Source organism: Coenobita brevimanus, unplaced genomic scaffold, assembly GCF_032717465.1.
Source record: "Coenobita brevimanus isolate Jiangsu-jjx unplaced genomic scaffold, ASM3271746v2 jjx.HiC_scaffold_2584, whole genome shotgun sequence".
In the NCBI taxonomy this organism is placed as follows: domain Eukaryota; kingdom Metazoa; phylum Arthropoda; class Malacostraca; order Decapoda; family Coenobitidae; genus Coenobita; species Coenobita brevimanus.
The window spans coordinates 94,624-116,965 of NW_027643527.1; the positions used below are offsets into that span (position 1 = coordinate 94,624).

Sequence of the window (22,342 nt, forward strand, 5' to 3'; positions counted from 1 at the left end):
TAGGTGCTGGTTTCAGAGAAGTGTGAAACTACAATAAATTATGTGGGTGACTCGGCCAGAGTTTGTCATAGGCTGTGCTCCCTCCCTCACTCAGCAGTGTGGGATCATTCTGACATGTGTAATATTAACTTCAGTGAAGCCCACTTTAAAATAATAAGTACAATGTGGGTCACTCGGCCAGAGTTTGTCATAGGCTGTGCTCCCTCCCTCACTCAGCAGTGTGGGATCATTCTGACATGTGTAATATTAACTTCAGTGAAGCCCACTTTAAAATAATAAGTACAATGTGGGTCACTCGGCCAGAGTTTGTCATAGGCTGTGCTCCCTCCCTCACTCAGCAGTGTGGGATCATTCTGACATGTGTAATATTAAATTTAGTAAAGCCCACTTTAAAATAATAAGTTTATGCTGTAGAGAAAATCTAAGAACATTGGAATACATTTGTTAAGACAGAAGATTATTTTCTTCTTATGCTTTTCTTGATGGAAATAACAAGTAGAATGATCTTCCTTTCTCATTCCTACTTCAGGTGGTGGTTTCAGAAAAGTGTGAAACTTTTGTGGAGCAGTGGATGAAGGAGAACATGCCAGAGCCTGGCAGAGTCAAGGCACCTCTTGTGGCCACACGCACTGACCAGAGTGCCGTTGAAGAGTTCATCAGGGAGGTCAGTGTAACAGATTTGGAGCATATGTACAAGTTAGTCGATTCATATGTGTTAAGTTTTCTGATTTCACAGTCCTTTGAATTGTCCACAAAGGAGGCACACTCATACTAAAACTGTGGTTATTGTGAAGGTACAACCAAGTCTGATCCTATCAGAAGAGGATCCAAGTTGGGTAAAACCTATATCATCACAAACACAGTTTTCTGTGTATGTTTATAATTCATCTGATGTATTTTATATATGGTTAAGCGTGTGTATGTGTGTGTTTTCTGTGCTCTTGTCTCTTACTTCGGTGTTTGCAGTAGTCAAACCCCAATATGTGATCCCGCAATAAGTGATACGCAAGCCTAATGATGTGGGTAGAAATACCACCGTACCCCACCTAACAATGGCTGAGATCCGGTTTTGCAGTGTGTCCTGCTTTGTATCGTCCGGGAGCGATGGGCTCAAAGTTTAAATCACACACTTTTCCGCAGCAGACTTAGCCCGCCCACTTGCCAGGATGCGTGGAAACACTCGCGCAGCCGCGCATCCATTGCTCACCCCCGCATAAACCCATATTGCTCTTCTTACACCGCCCGTCACGGAGTGAGGATCTCTCTTACGCTTGCTTTCCCCACATCGTGTTGTATCACCAATATTATGCAAGCCGCTGTCGTAGTGCCTCGTAATTGTGTCCCAGGAGTACTGTGAATAGGACAGTGATACCAACCGTGTGTGGAGTGCGATTTTTTGTTAATTTTGACCTAATTGATTGTGATCAAGTCTGGTAAGGGCATTGCATGTGGTGGGGCTAGTGGTGGTAGTGGTAACCCTAGTTGGGGTGGTAAGCAGCCTGCTAGTGTTGGAGCTGGTGATGTTCCCATGAAGCGCCCTCGTAAAGCTCTGTCAGTTGAAGTGAAGTTAGACATTCTAGAGCACCACGACAGAGGCGAGGGTGCATGTGCTGCCGCACTTTGCAGCAGTTGGTGAGGGTGTGTGCCAGCGACGACAGGACGATGGTCCAGTCATTCTGGAAGGGTTATAACATATGCCACGCCATCAAAAATATCGCAGCTGCATGGAGGGAAGCAGGCCAGCCCACCATGAGTGGTGTGTGGCACAAGCTATAGCTGGAGTGCATACATTCCTTCACCGGCTTCCCCGAGGGCATGCAAGCACCGCTGGTAGAATGGGTGCTGTAGGACATTGTGCAGCTGTCGGACAAGGTGGGCTTCGGGGAGGTCGACAAGGAGGAGATGGAGGAGGTCCTGAACAACCACAGGGAGAAGCTCAACAACGAGGAGCTCCTCATTGTGGGGATTCAGCGGGGGCACCAGGAGGCAGAGGAGGAAAAAGTCACTCCTGAAGTGTGAGCCCTTAGTATGAAAATTCTGAAGGTGATGATGGCCAAGGTTGACAAGGCCATCGCACTTGTGCATACTCACGACTCTGTCTCAGGACAAAGCAAGGACACATCAGATCAGCTGGTGGAGGGGATGAAGGTATACTGGATTATGCTGGAGGAAACGAAGAGGGCAGCCAGGCAGACTACCATCACTGCCTTCTTCAAACAGGCCCTCACCATGCCAGTGACCTGTAGAGGATCTCTCCAGCCCTTGACCAGCGGAGAATCTCCCCAGTCATCATTCAGCGGAGGAACACTGAGGGCTTTCTTCCGCCGAGGACATTGTGCTCAGCCCCTGGACCTCACCTCAAGCCGATCCCCATCTTCCGCGTCACCTGAGTTTCCACTGCTGAACTCAGCCACTCCATCACTATCTTCCTCGCCTTAGCCTCGATCTCTGGCACCACTTCGGCCACTGTCTCTGTTTCCCTCGCCACCATGTGAGCCACTGCATCTATCTCTTTGCCTCACCACCTCAAACAGTCATCGCAGCTGTCTCCCTTGCCACCTTGTCTGCCATCGCATTGCATCCCATCGCCACCTAGTGAGTCTTCGCATCGCACCCCATTGCCACCCCCAGAGCCATTGCATCAGTCTCCCACTACCATCATCCCACCTCGCCAGGCTTCCTTCCCCTCTGACCCTCCCCTGGAGATGGGGTTTGAAGGCTTTGAGGAGGAGGAGTGAGTGCTAAGGAACACCACATGTACCCTAGCCTTGGGGGAGATAGCAAGGATGACGACCAGGACCAGACATGGACTCACAAGACGTAAGTGATGATAGGTATATGATATTTTTTAATTTTTTATGATTTTCAGATTTTATTTGTTGGTTTTAGTGAGTTACTAACAGGTTTCAGACTTAGGTTAGCTTGCTTTACAGCGTTAGGCCATTTAGATTGCCTATATACCTTATTTTTGGACTCATTTTGGTGGGTTTAGGACTTGGTTGCGGGGAATCCCAAGGCTCAAAAATGCATCCCTATACTTTACATGTTAAATCAGCCCTGATATGTGATACCCCACTTAGCGTTGGGGTTTTTCTTAATGCATCACATTGTTAAACCCAGGTTGACCTGTACTATTATGCAGACTTGTGAATTACTAATTTGTTTTATGTTTCATGCACAGTATTACATCTTTTTGTTGAAAAGAAAAATACAGTTTAGTACAACAGACTGTTAATTTGCACTGCTATTGTGTCTGCAAATTTTACTGCACAACTTGAAATGTGGAGATCACATCATTGAAGTTCATGATATATTGTAATGGTGAAATCCCCCAATTTTTGTAGAGTACCTCCTTTGGTTCTCATGAAAAATTTGTATCCCCACCTGATCATATGTGACATTAATTGCAGTACACATACAACCTCTCGGAACATCACTGTGCATAAAGAAGACTTAATTAGAGTGTACACATGGTTAATTAGTGGTGATCACTTTCCGTGACAGAACGGAGCAGTGTTTGGGAGTCAGGGAATGGGTATCTTTAGATGATGACTTCTGTAGGGTAAAATTGGGCAATTTTGCTGTGTACGGTGGTTTTTGCTAAATACAAACTGCCACATATGGGATACAGTAATCCCTGTACTATCCGGACGCCCACTTTCCAGACACCCCACTTACCGGACATTATGGGCCTGGACCTTTGGAATCCAAAAATGGCCAAAAAAAGAAAAACATCCCCCCAAAATCCGAATTTTTTCCCACCCGTAATTTGAAATTGCTGCTCGGCGCCGAACAGCTGTTTGCACCATGGCTCCTTCACCCCTTCCTTCCTCCCCTCTCCCCCCTCCCCTCTCAGGGTTGCCATTTGGTATTTTTCGCTACCAAATGTGGGCCAATTTGGTATTGAAGAATTTGGTAATGAATCAGAATAATGCATTACCAAACGGATTTTTCACACGTATGAGGATACACAGGATGGAGATGGTGGATTGTCTGCTCTCTCTGATTAATCTGCTAGCCTACATAACATGAAAATAATCAACATGCTGTTACTTATAAGGAGAGTGATTAATATTCCATCCATCCATCCATCCATCCATCATTCAATCCTACGTTGCCCCATGAGGAGCGTAGGAGCCCGGGGTTAGGCAGTTGGGCCTGACATTTAAGATGAGAGTGACCAACCTCACTCATCCCTGAGTGGCATTACGTGAGCAATAAACCCCATCCATCCCTTGGATATAAACCTTCACCGGCTCAATCCGATTGGAGCACAATAATTACCCACTAAACCACCAGGCGCCAAAATTTGGTTATATGGTTACCACCCAGCATAGTAAATTGTTTCCCGGTGTACAGGAAATCAATTGGCTTGTCACTCAGTATAGAGTCACCCACAGGCAGAAGGAAGAGGAAAGAATGAAGGAATGAAAGACAGAAGTGGGAGTGTAAAGTCATCCGTAGGCAGAAGGACGAGGAAAGAATGAAGGAAAGAAAGATAGAAGAAGATGGAAGGAAAGAAGGATGGAAGAGAAGACAGGGCAGACACCCGAGGGCAACACTATGTTGAGTGAATGGATGGTGAGCGCCCCCACCTACCACAACACTTTTATATATAATTAGTGAAGAATAAATGCTTGCTTTATAAATTTGGTAATGAAAAGCTAAATTTGGTAATGAAAATTGAGGAGTTTGGTAATGTGGCTGAGTTTCAACCTTGCAACCCTGCTCCTCCCTCACCACCAGTTACCGCCTAACTGTCATCACAAGTGGATGCTTATCACAATGGATGCCACACATGCTCGTTTTTGTAAATAAACAGTGAATAAACTGCAATACCTCGCCTTAGACCACATGGGAATTTACAGTGTTGTGCAGTGTTAAAATTTTAGAATTTAGAGTGCAAAGGATCAGCTGTGGAGTGCAAACTGGTGGTTCAAACTGGCGTGGTGCAATTAAGAGCAGAATGTGTAGTGTTAAACAATTATAACTCACAGTGCAAAGAATTACTGTAAGTGCAGCACAACACTGGATTAGTGTACGTACTTCGAGAGCATTTTCACCACTGCCAAAGCCTTAGAGAAGGTGGCCACAGACGTGCTATAAGTACCCTGTACACTGCTGTTTTCCATAACCACTTCTAATTCTTCATTCTCTGGTTCCTTTTCATTTATTTCATGCTTTATGTCCATTATTGGTTTGAATAGGGTCTGAAATAGGTGCTTTGCATGTCTGGTAGGGAGTTATTTAGGTGGCTTTTAAAGTTAGGCTGGGTTAGAGTCCTCAAGTACAAGTCCAGCAGGCTGTGGCCCACTATCTGGACGGGACCACTTTCTGGACATGCCTTTGGCTCTGTTACGTTGGATAGTGGAGGGATTACTGTATATTTCAAGAGCAAGAGTTTACACACCCGATGATGTAAGTCTCGTCCAGGTTGACCGAGTAGTTCACACACAGCAGCGCAGCAAAGAAAATAATAGTTACCCTTCCCAATCTGGCGAGAGGAGGTACCTCGCAGAAAGTGACCTCATTACAGTGATTCACCTGTTATGGAAACTGTAATATGACTATATACCTGTAACAAAGGTATCTATCTATATATCTATTGCCAGATGCTACAGTCCCGTAAGGGGTGGCCATTTGACTTCGAGTTATTTGTTTTACGGGAAGGGGCACTAACCCTCCACCATTCCACTTGTTGACACGTAGGGAGCATGTATGGTTTGGTCATATGGTTACCACCCAGTGGTGTAAATGGTTTCATGGCATACAGGAAACCATTTGCATGTCACTCAATATAAAGCCACCTGCAAAAGAAAGAAAAGCAAAAAGAAGTGACAGGAAAGATGGGAGAAATAGGAAGAGAGGAGGACAGGCACAGAAAAAGAATAATAAAAGGTAAGGAAGAAGTAGGCAGCACTACATCAAGTGAGTGGGTGATGGTCGCTGCCACCTGCCACTACATAAAGGTATAACATGGCTTTATGTGTGCAAAAATGTTTCACTTACCATAGGAAAACAAATAATTACAACATTAAAGGAGTAAAAAGCTTTGGCATAGAGATGTAACCCACAGAAATATATGGTAATGCACGGTAAATTTCCAATAACATACATTACTTTGGGCTAATAACATACACACATATTACCATACATACACTAGGTATTGCTACAATAAAAAAGCAAAGTCTTATTTTAGGTTATAAAGTGTAATAAAGCCGAGAAAAGACTCCTTATTTGATGCATCACGCGAGAGTGTAGGGTTGTAGCAGAGAAGGAAGGTGGAGGGAGGGTGGGGAATTTCCGGAGGGAGGAAGTGAAGAGTGTGGAAACATCACTCATTCAAGTAGGAAAGAGAAGTGGTGAGGGATACGTCTTTGGCAGCCATGTCAGGGGAGTCAGGTGAGTGGAGGGGGGGGCAGGAGGGGAGTCACTGCTACAGCCAAACCTCACCTCTATGCTGTAGTGGCAGCAGGAAGGGTAGAAAGATTGGGATATGTCACATAAGGCATCAACTGAGGGGGTAGGTAGAGGGAGAGAGATGGCAGAGGGGGGGCTAACCCCCCCACTCTGTTGGCGGGCTGGAGCCCTCCTCCCTCCCTCTCAACTCGTAGCTGGTGTGGTCTTGGAGCAGGTTACATTAAGTAAGAAGTGGGAAACTTTGAATGCAGTTTTGTATTGCAATTGATCTATCGCGCTTTTTAGGCCAGGGTGTCAGAGTAATGCAAACCCCCATAGGGCTGTTTAGGGTGTTAGGGGTTAAGCTGGGGTATTGCATCTAGGGGTTTTGTATATCGCGATATTACTGTATACGGTATATATACAGTATATATATAGTGAGAGAGAGAATTTGACCTTAAAAATTTAAATTTCTTAATGCGTTTACACTTTTTGCGTGGCCTTGAAGTCGAGGTGGAGGACAGAGCAAGTTTTGGAGGCCGAGGTCAAGGCCATGACACAGAGACCAGTCCTTAGCCCTGTGCCTGATGTGTACTATGGCAACCCTATACGTGGCTTCTGTATTAAGAAACATAATTTTAGTATACGTGTGTGTATTGTAAGTATATTTGACAATCGGATTTTAAAAAATAGATGAACTTATTCTGTGTTATATAAAATGCCTTAAAAAGGAATGGGGTTGATGGACTAGGAATCCTTAGGAATCCTACTACCCAGGAATGATCTGGGGGAAAAAAAAAAAAAATGATGCAGAAGTTTCACAGCTGGGCTCCATGCCTACTTGGGAGCCTAATTAAAGTGGGCAAGCTTGTATGGCTGTGTGTAATGAGCAGTGTGAATGAAAATTATAAGAGAATAAATAAGAGGAAGTATTCATGAAAGGAAGAAATTGTCAGTAAGTGAATGATGGGAAAGCTATGATATGCACAGTGTCAGGTTCATGTACTCATGGATGAGTTGGACAGTAGAGGAGTTTGTTGAATGATGAATTAAGAAGATGATTAATGATTATAATTGAAGCTGTCACATATGCTCCTTCTGATGACAGAGGTATTGAAGGAAAGAACAGTTGCAGCCTTAGTGTAAAATAATTTCAGAGTTATATTGTACCTGAATAAAAATTTGTCTTTATCATTTTTCAGCATGATGCGATGGAGTGAAGTGTGCCAGGTGGCAGGTGTGGCATTGCGTGAGGTAGTGACAGCAGCACAGCAAGGAGCACTTCCACTGCAGCATGTGCGAGAACTCTTAGACCGCCTCCGATACCACCTCTGCTGCCTCCCCATTATGTGTTGCCACTTGGCTCTGCTCTCATGTCCAGGTCGGTCTGGTCTGGGATGATAGTCTTATTGAATTGATTTTTGCATGACATGCAAGAGCTATTACAAGTTTCAGATACAGTTTACTGTAGTCAGACATCAGCTTTCATGAAGTGTTCCATATGAAGATTTAAATATTTGTGGCATTATCAAAAGTTCCACAAATAACAATTGTAGGAGGATCTGAGAATTACAAAGGATTAATGATGTGACACATTTCCCTATTTCACTTTGCATGCTATTGACAATTAATTTATTTCTTGTTATTAATAACATGATAGGTGGGGGCACTCATCATCCACTTACTCGATGTAGTGCTGCTCTCAGGTGACTGCCCTTTCCTCTCTTCCTTCCTTCCCCTTCTGTCTTTATTTCCTTCATTCTATCCTTCTCCTTCTGCCTATAGGTGACTTTACACTTCCTCCTCTGTCTTGCTAAATTCCTCCTCTTTCTGCCTATAGGTGACTGTACACTGAGTGACAAGCCAAATGGTTTCCTGTACAGCAGGAAACCATTTACTATGCTGGGTGGTAACTGTATAACCAAATTATGGTGCCTGGTGGTTTAGTGGGCTACTAAGGCCCACAAAACCAGCATGCTTGTTTACGTCCACAGGCTTTGGTTGTATTAGGTTTTCCTACTACCTCCGCTGATTCTTTTAGCACTTTTGTTAGTTTGTCATTCAGCTCATCAATGTCACATTCAGCATTACTGAAAGCCTGAAATCTGTTCCTTATTTCCAACTGAAAAGCTGCTTTGTTTTTGCTGACTTTTATTGGGCATATCTTTTTGTCTTTAATCATCTTCTTTCTTTCACTTTTGAAATTAAATCTTGCTGTGCAACCCACCGTTCTATGGTCACTTCCAATATTTACTTTGTTGACAACTGTGACATTTGTGATTGTGTTATTCTTATTTTCTATAGTGAAGTCAATTTCATTCTTGGTTTCTCCATTTGGGCTTCTCCAAGTTCACTTTCTCCCTGTTCTTTTGTGAAAGAATATATACGCGTCGAGTTTGAAGACAGGCTAAGCGAAACTTATTCACACGGCACTTCATACGAGGTTTGCCGAGGATACGATGGTTAATCGAAACGGTAACATGGTAAAATTGCTGACAATACCACAGGCATTTGGAATGCATCTGAATGGATTCCTGCCGAGGATACGACGGGCAAAACAGTGTGACCAAAATCCAGGCGACTCGACAGAATATATTGTACTACAGCATTGAAATTTAGCCTAGCACTGGATACTTATTAATACTGTATTTTAGAATAAATATCAATAATTTTGAAACCCTTATAAAGAGGTAATATTTCCTATGCAGAGAAAACTGTGATGTCGATATAGTAATCACGTGTTTACAACTGAGACGAGGCTCTGGCAACAGTATGAGGAATGTGTGTGATAGCATCCAAGTTTTGTTCCACTTAAATCTTCCTCAGCCGTTCCTGATACGATGCACCGTGTGATACCCCGTTTAGCTGTGGACACTAAGAAATCATGGAGACAGCTAAAGAGATCTGACAGCAACTAAGCCACTCCCAAGCCTCGGAACCCTTCATACCACCCAAGCCTTAATCCTTATAAAAGTTGGATGGCCTTTTATGTTGTTTATTTATTCATTATACTGTTATTATTAATGTAATAATGCTTTATTTCATGTTAGAGGAGAGATTGGCAGGAAATCGTAGGCATAAAGTGGTTAAAAGTTAGTAAAATGGGCCACCGAAAAACCAATTAGAAATTTTCCCATTGATTGTTCAGTTCAGCTATCACGCATTCAGCTATCACGCGCGTTTCCTGTGACCAATTAGGCGCGATAGCAGGGGGTTGAGTGTACCTCTTTAATTTCCTCTTTCCAGGGCATCACCCTTCCCTTTATACACATTTACAATTATACTCCAGCCAATCATATGGAACAACACACTCACAAATAATCATATTTATCAGGTCAGTGGCTAACCTCACCCCTATATCTCCTAAGGGCTTCAACATTTCGGCAGTCAACCCAGACACACTTGCTGCCTTCCCCACCATCATCCTGCTATTTCCTCACTCACAGTAGCAGCATTATTCATAGGCCAAGGGTCAAACACTGGATCTGCTGGCTCAAACCTTCCCTGTCCCAGTCAAACTCCCCATTCAAGAACCGGCTATAATGCTCTCTCCATGCATCTTTAATATCCTCACTGTTCACCACTACCCTTCCTTCATCATTCTTCACACACTGCTCACCTATAATATCCCGATTATCCCTCTCCATCTGATTTGCCACCTTAAATGTCATATTTTTCCTTTCCCCATGATTTAGGTTATCAAGTAAAGTCTCTGTGACTCAGACTTTGCCCTGTATACCTCTCTTCTAGCCCTATGCTTGGCAGTCAAGTATTCCTCCTTGCTACCACCCTTCTTCCATTCCAGGAAAAACCTTCTTTTCTCCTTAACTGCAGCTTCTACACCCTCATCCCACCACCAGGTTACTTTATATTTTGATGGTCCTCTTGTCCAACCGCATGTTACCTTAGTAACTGTCAAGAGATTGTTCTTAATATAAACCTACATTGGCTTAATCTGGCAGGAGTGCCTTAGTTACCCACTAAACCACCAGGTGCCATAGTTTGGTTATGTGGTTATCACCCAGCGTAGTAAATGGTTTCCTGATGTACAGGAGACCATTTGCCATGTCAGTCAGTGGAGAGTCACCTGTAGACAGAAGGAAGAAGAAAGAAAGAAGGAAAGAAAGAAAGAAAGAAGAGGAAGGAAGGAAAGAAGAAAGGAAGAGAGGAGAGGACAGTCACCTGAGAGCAGCACTACGTCGAGTGAGTGGATGGTGAGCGCCCCCACCTACCACTAATAGATGTTAATTCATCAGCAGCAGAATAATGAAACAGCTTTTAAAGTGAAACAGCTCTAACCTATTAAAGTAGAGTGATGTTATCTATTTTATTCTCTCATGATACAGTTTTATTCAGCATAAGAGAGACTTTGAAGTAGAGAGGTTAGAAATACCCTCCATCAACCCCATCACCATAGAAAGTCTTCCAAAGGAAAATGAAATAATCTGGTAGTTATGAAAATACAGTTGATTAATACATCGTTGGATTCATGCTATTAATTTAGGCCAAATTGTAACTCCCTTTTTTTTGACAGGCAGAGGTTTGTGTGTGGGCTGAAGCAGACAACCAAGTTAATGGGCAAGATGTCATGCATCATTATGGCACCAAATATACAGAAGTGCTATGAACCAGGTAACAACATATTTGCATGTTTGTTTTAACCCGGCTCAGATCCTAACCTCTTTCAGCTCAGTTGATGGCCAAATGTAGTTGGATGAGAGTCAGTTTGACAAGCAACCAAGGAGATTCCTACCTCATAATGAAGGCTTACAGAATTTCATATGCCCTTGACTTGGTATTCAAGGTGTGGAAGTGGCCCAGCTTTGTCAGCTGAAAATTAACCAACAATAGTGTGTCAGCTGTTATTATATTACTGTATCCCTTTTCTATGTGCTTAATTGAGTGAAGTAAGCGGTGATTGATTATTTGTTATTTCATGTCATTGTTTGGTCCAATAAATTTTGGGTTAAGAGTGAATGCGTGAGAATGTTGTACAGTATGGTACAGTACAGTACAGGTACTGTAAGAAGTGTTATAAACAGTAATGTAGTAGTAACCACAACCCTAGGCTTATCTGAATGTGAACCCAGTGGATTACAGGCCAGAGATGCCATCTTCTTGTAGCTCACCATTCTCCTTTTAGAGGAGAGGGAGGGAGTTGAGGGAAGTATGTATAACTGGGCAGGGGAGCAGCTCGGTTATATCAGTGCATCCACATGTAGGGGTCCTTTTCTAGCTCCATCGTTTTGTTTAATTTTTGAAGGCTCTATGCATCGGTCTTGGTCACCTAATGGCGGCTCTCCATGCTGCTCCATCTGTGGCAGCTTCCCTATTCAGTCCCTCATCCCTGAGGTCACACTGAATGACATCGTCCCAGGTGTTTTTCGGTCTGCCTCTCGCAACCCTACCCCTAACATTAACACTTCTCACTTTCAGCACCCATTTATCATCATTCATCCCCTCCACATGCCCAAACTATCTCAGTCTGCCTTTCCTCATCACAGCACCAATACAGTCCAGTCCAATCCTACCTCTCAACTCTTCCGTCACAAACTTAGCCCCCCCTCCTCCCCCAGGCCTCACACTCAGGGACGCACTGCACATCCACCTAATCATTGTCATTTCTGTACATTTGAGCTTGCGAATATCCTCTTCCTTTACTGCCAGGTCTCACTACCATACAGCATTACACTCCTAACAAAAGCTGTATACAGAGATCCTTTACCACAGAGGGAGAACCCTCTCAATGTCAGGAGAGGCAACAGCTCCCTGAGCTTCTTCCAACCACTCCTTGCTCTAGCCACAGAGCTAGCTCCAGCCCTGCCACAAGCACATAACATGTCTCCCAAATAACAAAACTCTTCCACACACTCAAGAGATCCACCAGCAAGTACAATCTTTTCACGCCTGTCAGTCTCCACCTGCTCTCTCTGACACACCGCACACATGAAGTCAGCGTTATCTCGCAGTCTACCTCTAATACCACTACATCTCTTATGCACCCAATTATTACAGACACTGCACAAGATGGAATTACTTCCTATGCCCTTGTGGCAAATCGCACATAGCCATTCTCCTTCTTCTTTGACAGTACTGCCCCTAGCCCTGGATACCATCACTTTTGTTTTTTCTTCATTTACTCCTAAGCCCTTGTGCCCCGTGCCATCTCTCCACTTCCTAAATAATGTAAAATGTACCCAATACAGTACTGGTATTTGTCCCTCAGCATCGTTTTAAGTGTGTTTAATGATGGAAAGGGTCGATTGTAGCCAACCAGTTTTTAAAAAATAATTTCTGAAATTTGATTAAAGTAAAACCTGTATGGTCTGTGTGTATTTTTACTGACTGCACTCTGTTGTGTGTAGCCTTTGGTAATCTATACATTTCAGTTCAGTTCCCTGTACAGCATCCCTTCACATACACTGTACCATTCACCTCATATGCTTTATACCTCTTAGGGGTCCCACCCAAAAATCCGAAAAATCTGATAATCCGAATGATTCTCGGTCCACTGCCATTGGGATTGATGGACTTTTATTGTACAGCTTATTAGTTTTAGACATCTCAAACTTTAATAATTATTTTGGGTATCAGTGTCCCCATCCTGCACAGTAATTTATCATGTATGCCATCTCTGTACTGACCCTTTTCCTAGTCTGAAGTGCTGCTTTATACCTGGTACTCATTTTGTCTTAACTTGGCCCAGAGTTTTGTCATTTCTAGCTCAGTGGCTGAAAAAGACAATGCCCTGTACTCTGGCTGTATATGCTCTTCATAGCACCTCTTCTTGACTACTATTTTTTTTTTTACTATAACCTGACATAAAATTTCCATCTCTCTATTGTAAATGCTGAGTTGTAACAACAGATTAGCACTAGAATATAATGCTAGTAAAAAAAAAAAATAAAAATAAATAAAAAAATCCTGTGGAGGGAATATAGAGCCATAGCATTGCCTTTTTCTGTCACTGGACTATGTGAAATAAGTGGCAACAGGAAAAAAAATCTGGCCCTTGTTAATGTAAAAGAAGCCTAGTATAACCTTCTAGTGTTTATCTTTTGCAACACCTCAGCATTCAAGATGAAGAGCTGACAGTTTTAGGCCAAGCAGAAGCAAGAGTAATATAAGGCACTCTTCCCCTGCAGGAGGTCTAGATGATGCTGTGGAAAAGACACTACAACAAGCAAAACTGCAAGAGGTGCCGGTTGTATTTGCACTGTCGCTGAAGAAACTGGGAGGCCTGACCCACATCAAGCAAAACATTTCCTGTGTTGGCATCATTAATTATCAGGGAGCTCAGGTGCAGTCACTTATGTTTGAATTCATGTGATGTTTGTGCTGGTTTTGTTGGTTATTTTGTGGAAGTAGTGTGTGGTGAGTAAGGATGGAAGCAGTATGATGAGTAAGGATGGAGGCTGTGTGATGAGTAGTATGGAAGCAGTGTGATGAGTAACGATGGAAGCAGTTTGACGAGTAAGGATGGAAGTTTAATACAGTGCAGGAAAAAAAAAAAATGGTACAATGAGATACTGACCAAAAAAAAAAAAAATCCCCTAGGCTCAGTAGGTTAAGGCAAGGATATTTTTTTTTTTTTTTTTTTTAATGGCAACGACCTAAAATTGCCATCTTGTCATTGTGACTGCTAGGCTGTAACAGTAGATGAACACTAGAATATGGTACTTGTTGCAAAGAAGTGTGTGGAAAGTACAGTACTGTGTGTTGAGCTGTAGCATTGTCTTTTTCTGCCATTCAGCCACCTGTAGTAATCTGCAAAAGGACAAACATCTGGGCCAGGCTGAGGTAAAAAAGGTATTGCTCCATGTCTGCAGGTAGCATTATGTAAGCAGGTGGTGAATCAGTAGAGAGGTGATCCACTATCCCAATGGACACAGATTTGAATCCCGGCTGGGGCATGGAATGGTTTAAGGGATTTGAATTTGACATGCCATAAAAACACCCCCACTAATACCATTACACCAGTCCTGTATGAGACACCCCTAGTATGTATTCAGTATGGGTGGCGGGTGTTAGTGCGGAAGTGGTGACATGTGGAGGTCTATGGTTTGTAAAACTGCTGGGCCTCAGGGAAAGGACTGTTAAGCATATGTCCAGAGTCAGATACATTAAAGGAAAAAAGTATGAAGTAAAATGACGGTTTTGCATTTAAGCCATAATTGTCAGAGTAACATTTCACTATAGTCCTTTTGCCGTAACTTGGCCCAGGTTTTGATCCTTTTGCTGCCTATTTCACGTATCTCAGTGGCAGAATGAGACAGTACTTTGGCTCAACATGATTTCCATAGTACTTCATTTCTAGCATTATATTCTAGTGCTATTCTCATGTTACAACTCAGCAGTGAAGGTGGAGAGATGTCAGTTTTATACCAAGTTACAGTAGAAAGGGTAAAGTAGGGTGATGATGATGATGATGATGATGATGGTGGTGATACAATACTTTGATCCTACCTCAACCTTGCTTTATGTGGGAATAAGGGTCTGGATGGTGATGATGATGTTGATGATAATGATGATTATGATTATTATTATTGTTATGACAATGATGATAGTGATGACAGCAATATGAGATTGATAATGCTGTAGTGGCTGATGATGATGATTTGGATTGGCTTATTTTCAGGACTCCTTCCACAAGTTGATGGCTCTGATACCAGCTGCAAAGGAGAAGTACCAGGCTTTGGTCAGGAGTCGCCAGCAGGCCATCCTTCCCCTATCCACCCCTCCCCCCCTGCTCCTCCCCCTTCGTCACTTCCTGACCTCACCCCTTCCCCCTCCTCGTCACCTTCCTCATCCTCCACACCCCCTCACATCACCCCTCCTGCTTCCTCACTCCCTGAACCCACCCTTTCCCCCTCCACCACACTGCCTCACCCCTATCCTCCTCCCTCCTCCATGCCTCCCACCACCGCTAACTCAACACACATCATTCCTATATCCTCTACAAAGGAATCCACTAATTAATATTCGAGTTGTTTATATTTGTGCACTGTTTTCTCTATTATAAGGTTTGCTTGTGATTATTTGCAAAGCATGGGAGTGTTGAAATGCAGTCCATCCAAATATAAATTGCTGTATATAATCTTTGTACTCTAACTTGGTCCAGATTTTCATTCTTTTGCAGCTTATTTTACATAGCTCAGTGGCAGAAAAAGACAATACTTCAGCTCTTCATCCTTTCCATGTTGCATTTCTTCATGACTAGCATCATATTCTAATGCTAATGTATTGTAAATCAGCATTCATGATGGAGAGATGGCAATTTTATGCCAGGTTAGTGTAAAAAGAGTATAATGACCGGTGATGGAGTTAGAGTGATGTAATAATTAGAAGCAGTTGTAACCTCTGGATTATCTGACTGTGAACCCAGTGGACTGCAGGCTGAAGTTGCCACTCTCCTGCAGCCCATCCTCCTCCATTTGAGGGGTAGGGAGGGCATTGAGGATGTTTGTATAACCAGGTAGCTTCACCACCTAGCTACATCAGTGCCACCACATGAAGGCATCCCTTTTCAGGATGAAAATGTTGTAATGCCGTCAATCCAAATATGAATGATAATTACGGATGTTAGGGTTCAAATGAAGGACTGTGGGGCAGGTGTGGAAGGGTTTAAGTCATGGCTGAGTGTAATTTGTACTGGATTATTGGTTGTTATTCAGACCTCCCACCAAATGGTGCTTTCCAATGAGGAAAATTACTATACACTTTTGACTTTAACATGGCCCAGATTATTGTCCTTTTGCTGTTTATTTCACATAGCGCGTTGATAGAAAAAGACAACAGTATGGCTCCACCTCCTTTACCAAGCACTTTTCATACTGGCGGCCTATTTTAGTGTTAGTCTTATGTTACAACTAAGCATTCAAGAAGGAGAGATGGCAATTTTAGGCCAAGTTAGAGTAAAAAGAAAATAAGCTAAAAGGGGAAATCTTTTAAACCCCTGAATTATAAGTCATGTGTTTATTTATTTATTTACTTACAGCATGAAAAATTATAATGGAAATTGGCTGTTTGGGTTTGGTAATGTGTACTGTATTGTAAATGAGCTTTTTTTCCTGTAGAACAGTAATGCCACTCAGGGATGTGTGAGGCTGGTCACTCTCATCTTAAATGTCAGGACTAACTTGCCTAGCCCCAGGGTCCTACGCTTCTCATGGGGCAGAGTAGGACTGGTTGATGAATGAATGAATGAGAACAGTAATGACTGGATGAGAATGAATGACTGAATGAAAAAACAGTAATGAGAAGCCGCACAGTCTGTTACATAACACAAGCACAGTGGCTGCCCTGGATGCTATTACTTTCAGCTGGATATGGGTCTTCCAGTCTGCCTCAACGTTTTTCTTTAAAGTGTGTGTATGTGTGTGTGTGTTTTTACCTAATTGTATCTTTACAGGAATGAGTCAGGCTCATGCTGTTCTGTGTATTAAACCATTTTTATCATACATGTCCATAAATTTGTGAATAGTTTGGGCACACATTATTTCATTTGGTAGTTCATTCCACTGATCAATTGCCCTATTTGGGAAACTAAATTTCCTTGCATCTTTATCACCTCTCCTTTTACATACATGTAGTTTTTTTGCAGTGTTCTCTTGTTGATCCTTCCCCATAGGTTATATATTCATTTGTGTCTATTTTCTCTTTCCCTGAGATGCATTTATATGGCATGATCATGTCTTGTCTTTACCTTCTCTCCTGTAGTGTTGGTAGATTCAGTTTTTCTAGTCTTTCTTCGTAGCTTAGATCCCTTAAGCTTGGTACCCATCTTGTAGCTGCCCTTTTTACTTTTTCAGTCTTATCTATGTGTTTTTTGAGATGAGGATTCCAGACTACTAATGCATACTCCAGGGTTGGTCTGATGAATGATGTTATTATCTTTCTCAGCATGTCTTCATTTATGTATGTGAATACTATTCTCATATTAGCAAGCAATGTATACATGTTATGTACCTTCTCACACTGATGTGGTAATCTGGAGATAGTCTGTTATTGATAATCACTCCTAGGTCTTTCTCTCTTTCTGATATGTGTAGGGTTGATCTTCCTAACTTATAATCCCAGTCTAATCTTTTCTCGCTTTTGCCAAACTTAATTACATGACACTTGTCCACATTAAATTCCATTTGCCATTTATTGCCCCATTGTGTGTGGGGGTGGGGGGGGAAGAAGAAACCAGAGGCCAGTGACTATCTGTGTTGTAGGAATGGCTCTGTTCCATTGGCTGAAACCTATGGAGTATTAACTCAGAATTTTCCACCCACAGAAGTTCGGGCCCCTGGATCTGCGGCTCAAGAAGACCCGTGCCATCTGATGCAACATGACAGTGGCAGATGAAGTGCCTCACACCTAAGATATCTATCTATCTATTGCCAGACGCCATAATCCCGTAAGGGATGGCCATTTGACTTTGAGTTATTTGTTTTACGGGGAGGGGCACTAACCCTCCACCAACCCAGTCGCTGACACATAGGGAGCACGTATGGTTTGGTTATATGGTTACCACCCAGTGTTGTAAATGGTTTTTTGGCTTACAGGAAACCATTTGGCTAGTCACTCAATGTAAAGCCACCTGTAAAGGAAAGAAAAGCAATAAGAAGTGACAGGAATAATGGGAGAAATAGGAAGAGAAGAGGGCAGGCACAGAAAAAGAATGATACAGGCTAAAGAAGAAGTAGGCAGCACTACATCAAATGTGTGGATGATGGTCGCCACCACCTACCACACACCTAAGATATCAAAGAGGCGAATTTCCCACCCCGAAGGTATGCCGTCAAGGCATAAATGAATGTCGGAATGTCTATTCTTTAACCCCCACTGAACTGTTTTTAAATCCCCCTGAAGAGTTAGATGACTGCAACTGTGTGAGAACATTAGATGTCTGAGCAATTGTGTGAGAATGTCAGTTGACTGCAGTTGTGTAAGAATGGTAGGGAATGTTTAATTATGTGTGTCTCTTGTCATTTTTTATCCCACTGTGAAAAATAAATTGTCCATAATATGCAACATGTTTTAGTACCCACAGTCATACCGCAAGCGGCTTTTGCAGACTTAACACATCTCTGTGATTCATTCTCATTGCATCTCCGCATCCTTTTGTATGCACCTAATAATGAATACAGTGATGTAGGAGAATACTGAGTAGCAAAAAGGAAGCTAAATCACTAACAAAAAGGAGCTTCAGTGCCTACCATACACCTTATAATGTGGCCTCATGTAGGTTGTGCCATCCACTCGTGCAATAGTTTTCTTTTGCTATTTACATCTTACGCTTATTGATTAGTCACTTACAGGAGCAGCCTAGCATGGACTAACCTACCTTAAGTTTTCCCTTCATATGCTTTTTGTTTTTCCAGTTTCTTGCAGTTATCCTTTCATGTTTTTTGTTTATGTTTTGTTCAGCCAGTCTTCTGCAGTTAAACTTGCATGTTCGTGGTTACGTTCTTTGTTCTTGCAGGTTTTTGTAGCTACACTTTCATGTTCTATATGTGCTGTGTTTCTGTCAGTGTCATATTCTGTGTTTATGTGCATTTTTCTGCCTACCTTATACTGTTGTGTTCTTTATGTGTTTGTGTTTTTGTCTGCCAGCCTTCTTCAGTTATCCTCAGCTATGTTCTCTTGACTCAGTGCTTAGCCAGAGTTTTAAATCATGGCATACACTCTAGGCAGTTAAGGCAGCTCCCTAACACCTCTTCCCAAGCATTTCAATTTTTCTCTTCCTCCTCTTTCTCTTCCAAGTCCTCCTCTTCCTGTTCTTCCAGTTCCTCTTCTCTTTCCTCTTCCTCATTTTCTTCTTTTCTTTCATATCTCCTTTTTCCTCTTCCTCTTTCTGTACCTCCCTTTCCTCTTCTCTCTTGTCATCATGTTCTTCCTCTTGTCCTTTCATTTCTTCTTCCTCTTCTTGTTCCTCTTTCCCTTTCCCCTCTTCTTTCTCCTTTTTCAGTTCATCCTTTTCTTTTTCCTTTTCCACTTTTCCTCCTCCTCTTCTCTTGTTCTTCCTGTTCCTTCTCATCCTCTTTTCCCTCTTCTTCCTCTTCCTCTTCCCATTTTTCTTCTTCCCATTCTTCCTCTTCCTCTTCCTCTATTCCCTCTTCTACATGTGCCTTTTCTCTTTCCCTCCTTCGTCTTCCTCTTCCCCTTCTTCCTATACCTCTTCCTCTTCTTCCTCATTCTTTCTCCTCTTCCTCTTTCTCTTGTCCTTACCCATCCTTCCTCCTCTGCCTCCTTCTCCTCCTCCTCTTCTTCTTTCTCCTCTTCCTCTTCCTCCTTCCTCTTCTTTCTTTCTTTTTTCATTTTCTATTTTCGTCTTTCTACTTTCTTCTGTGTTATTCTTTCTCCTTTCTTTCTTCCATTTCCTCTTTCTCCTTTCTTCTGTTTTCTCATTTTTCTTCTTTCCCCCTTCGTCTTTCTTTTCTCTTCTTTGTCTCATTTCTTCGTTCTTTCTCCTTTCTTCCAATTCTTTCTTCCATTTCTTTGTCTCCTTCCATTTCCTTTTTCTCCTTTCTTCCATGACTTTTTCTCCTACTTTCTTTCTCATTATTTTCTTCATTTCTTCCATTTCTTTCTTTCTCCTTTCATCTTTATTTCATTTCTTCTTTCTTTGTCATTTCTTCTTCCTCCTTTCTTCTTTCTTTCCCCTTTCTTCTTTCTCTCGCATTTCTTCTTTCTTGAATGAAGTACAAACTTTTGTATGAATGAATTTAAAGGTCTGCAACGTAAACATTGCCGTAACGAGTATAATTATGAATGGAACGTAATGTAATCTAAGGGTGAGAAAACATGAATGAACGACAAGAAAATCTCTTCATTTGTAGCCTAATCATTTCAGTCTCACGTTTAACTCATCTCAGAAGCGTTTATATATGTCCTACCACGTTATTACACACTGCAGAAGCATTAAGGTAGGAGGGCGAAAGACTGACGAAGAGAGTGTATGTGAGTGAGGTGGAGGGGGGAAGAGGGAGGGGGAGGCCGAGGATGAGATGGAGGGATGGGGTGGAGAGGTATATGAGAGAGGGGGGTGTGAGTTGGGAGCAGGGCAGTGAAATGGCGGGGGACAGGGCGACTTGGAGGCGATTTGTTTGTGGCCACCCCAAACGGGATTGAGGCGTCTGGCAATAGATAGATAGATAGAATCAAGCGGAAATATGTTAAAATAAGAACTTTGAGAATGTGTGTTTTGAATGGACCGCTCGTCAACTCGTATTTCCATATGGTTATATTTGCATGCTTGTTGATTCTGGAAGAGCTAGTATATTTGAACTTCTGGACAAAAAAAGGGCATACTAGCGTGGTTGAGCATTATGTTATAGAAAAACTAGTATAATCTCCTCTCTCAGTACATCTGATTAGCACTGAAATCATTCCAAATAATTATATTACTAGAAATGTCTGGTAACTTTTCGGGCTCGCTAACATCGGTGGTTCAATCCGAGTTGATTTTTTTTTTAGGCATTTTTTTTTTAGATACAGTGGCGTGACATTGCACAAAACTCCTGACCTATTGCGGACAGTAAATGTTGGCTATATATTACAGGCTATAAGGGATACATAACTGCCTTTCTCGCTGAAGAAATAATAGCACAGCTGGAGCGGATGTCCAGGCCTTACGAGCCCTACGTCAATCAGCTATAGATGCCGCTGCAGGGTGGGCCACGGATCATGGCTTTAAATTCTCCCCCACGAAATCCTGTGCTATAACTTTTACTAGTCGTCATTCAATCCCTCAACCTCCTCTTACACTATATGGTACTCCCCAGCCATATCGATTATCAGCCCCTTTCCTTTGCCATATCCTTGATTCTCGACTGACTTGGTCCCCGCATCTCACTTCCCTTAAGACCTCTGCTTCCCTCAGACTTCGCTTATTATAAACTCTCAGCCATATGTCCTGGGGTGCAGACCGTACATCTCTGCTCCGGCTCCATACAGTCTTAGTTTTGTCGAAGATTGATTATGGCTGTCAGGTTTATGCATCTGCCTCATCTGCCTCCCTTCGGCGCCTAGATTCTGTTCACCATCATGGGTTACGTCTGGCTTTGGGTGCTTTTCGCTCCACCCCGGTTACGAGTCTACTGTATATGTCGAGTCGGGTATGTCCACTCTATCCTCCAGACGTGACAAGCTGACTCTCCGTTACCACATTCGCCTTCTTCTGCAGGTTTCCCTTCCTCTGTTACGCACCTCTCCCCTCCTTTTCCGCCCTCGTTAGCTTCATCTTTTCCTTGTAGGGTCTCCAATTTATTTCCATCCCCTTTTTTCCCTGCTATTTCAGTTCTCCCTCTGAGAGATCCTATGTTCCCGCCTTGGCTTCTTCCTCGCCCTACTGTCTGTGATGTCCTGCTCCCTTGTCCAAAGTCCTGTTCCACCCCACAGGAACTCTATCATCTTTTTATGGACCATATGCATTGTCACTCCTCAGCGACCCCAGTGTACACAGATGGCTCAAAGCCTTCTGTGGGCTCGGGTTGTGCTGCTCTTTTCCCCAGACCATACCTATCAGATCCGCCTTCCACCAGTCACAAGTATTTTCACTGCTGAATTGCTGGCCACTTTACTGGCTCTTCCTGTTATATACCGATCAAGGTTACACACTTTTGTTATTTTCACAGATTCACTTAGTGCACTACATGGTATTCAGTCTATCCCTGCCAGCAACCCGCTAGTGCTGAAGGTACAGGAATGGTTGTTCCACATTAACACCAGATTGAAGTCTTTCTCCTGTTGGGTCCCAAGCCATGTTGGAATACCGAGTAGTGAGAGGGTTGACTGCCTAACACGTGCAGCTGTCACCTCTTGCTCTGTCACACCTCATCCTATCCCGGCAACTGATTATTTCCTGATTGTTACCCGTCTCCTTGGCTCAGCGGTGACAAGCAAAATGGACGTCTACAACTGATAACAAACTCCGCGCCATCAAACGTACTGT

General features: G+C 42.8%; 1 protein-coding gene and 1 pseudogene across 1 annotated transcript; both read left to right on the top strand.

The window, feature by feature from the left end:
• The window catches only part of LOC145389885 (mediator of RNA polymerase II transcription subunit 24-like), a 51,006-nt pseudogene extending 40,606 nt beyond the window's left edge, over positions 1-10,400 (top strand).
• Positions 10,401-10,432: 32 nt separating this feature from the next.
• LOC145389886 (selenocysteine insertion sequence-binding protein 2-like) lies at positions 10,433-17,728 on the top strand. The gene is made up of 5 exons (XM_080265011.1): positions 10,433-10,613; positions 10,934-11,031; positions 13,545-13,699; positions 15,038-15,097; positions 17,681-17,728. Exons 1-5 carry the CDS (start codon positions 10,444-10,446, stop codon positions 17,726-17,728), a joined length of 531 nt encoding a protein of 176 aa, XP_080121137.1. The 5' UTR covers positions 10,433-10,443.
• The last annotated feature ends 4,614 nt before the right edge of the window (positions 17,729-22,342 follow it).

What these genes read in the sequence shown, in the direction of transcription:
- LOC145389886 (XM_080265011.1), top strand. Translation starts at nt 10,444, where the DNA reads ATGTACAGGAGACCATTTGCCATGTCAGTCAGTGGAGAGTCACCTGTA. An exon ending in CTACGTCGAGTGAGTGGATG is followed by an intron (nt 10,614 to 10,933) that starts GTGAGCGCCCCC and finishes TTTTTTTGACAG; the next exon opens with GCAGAGGTTTGTGTGTGGGC. An exon ending in AGGAGAAGTACCAGGCTTTG is followed by an intron (nt 15,098 to 17,680) that starts GTCAGGAGTCGC and finishes TTCCACCCACAG; the next exon opens with AAGTTCGGGCCCCTGGATCT.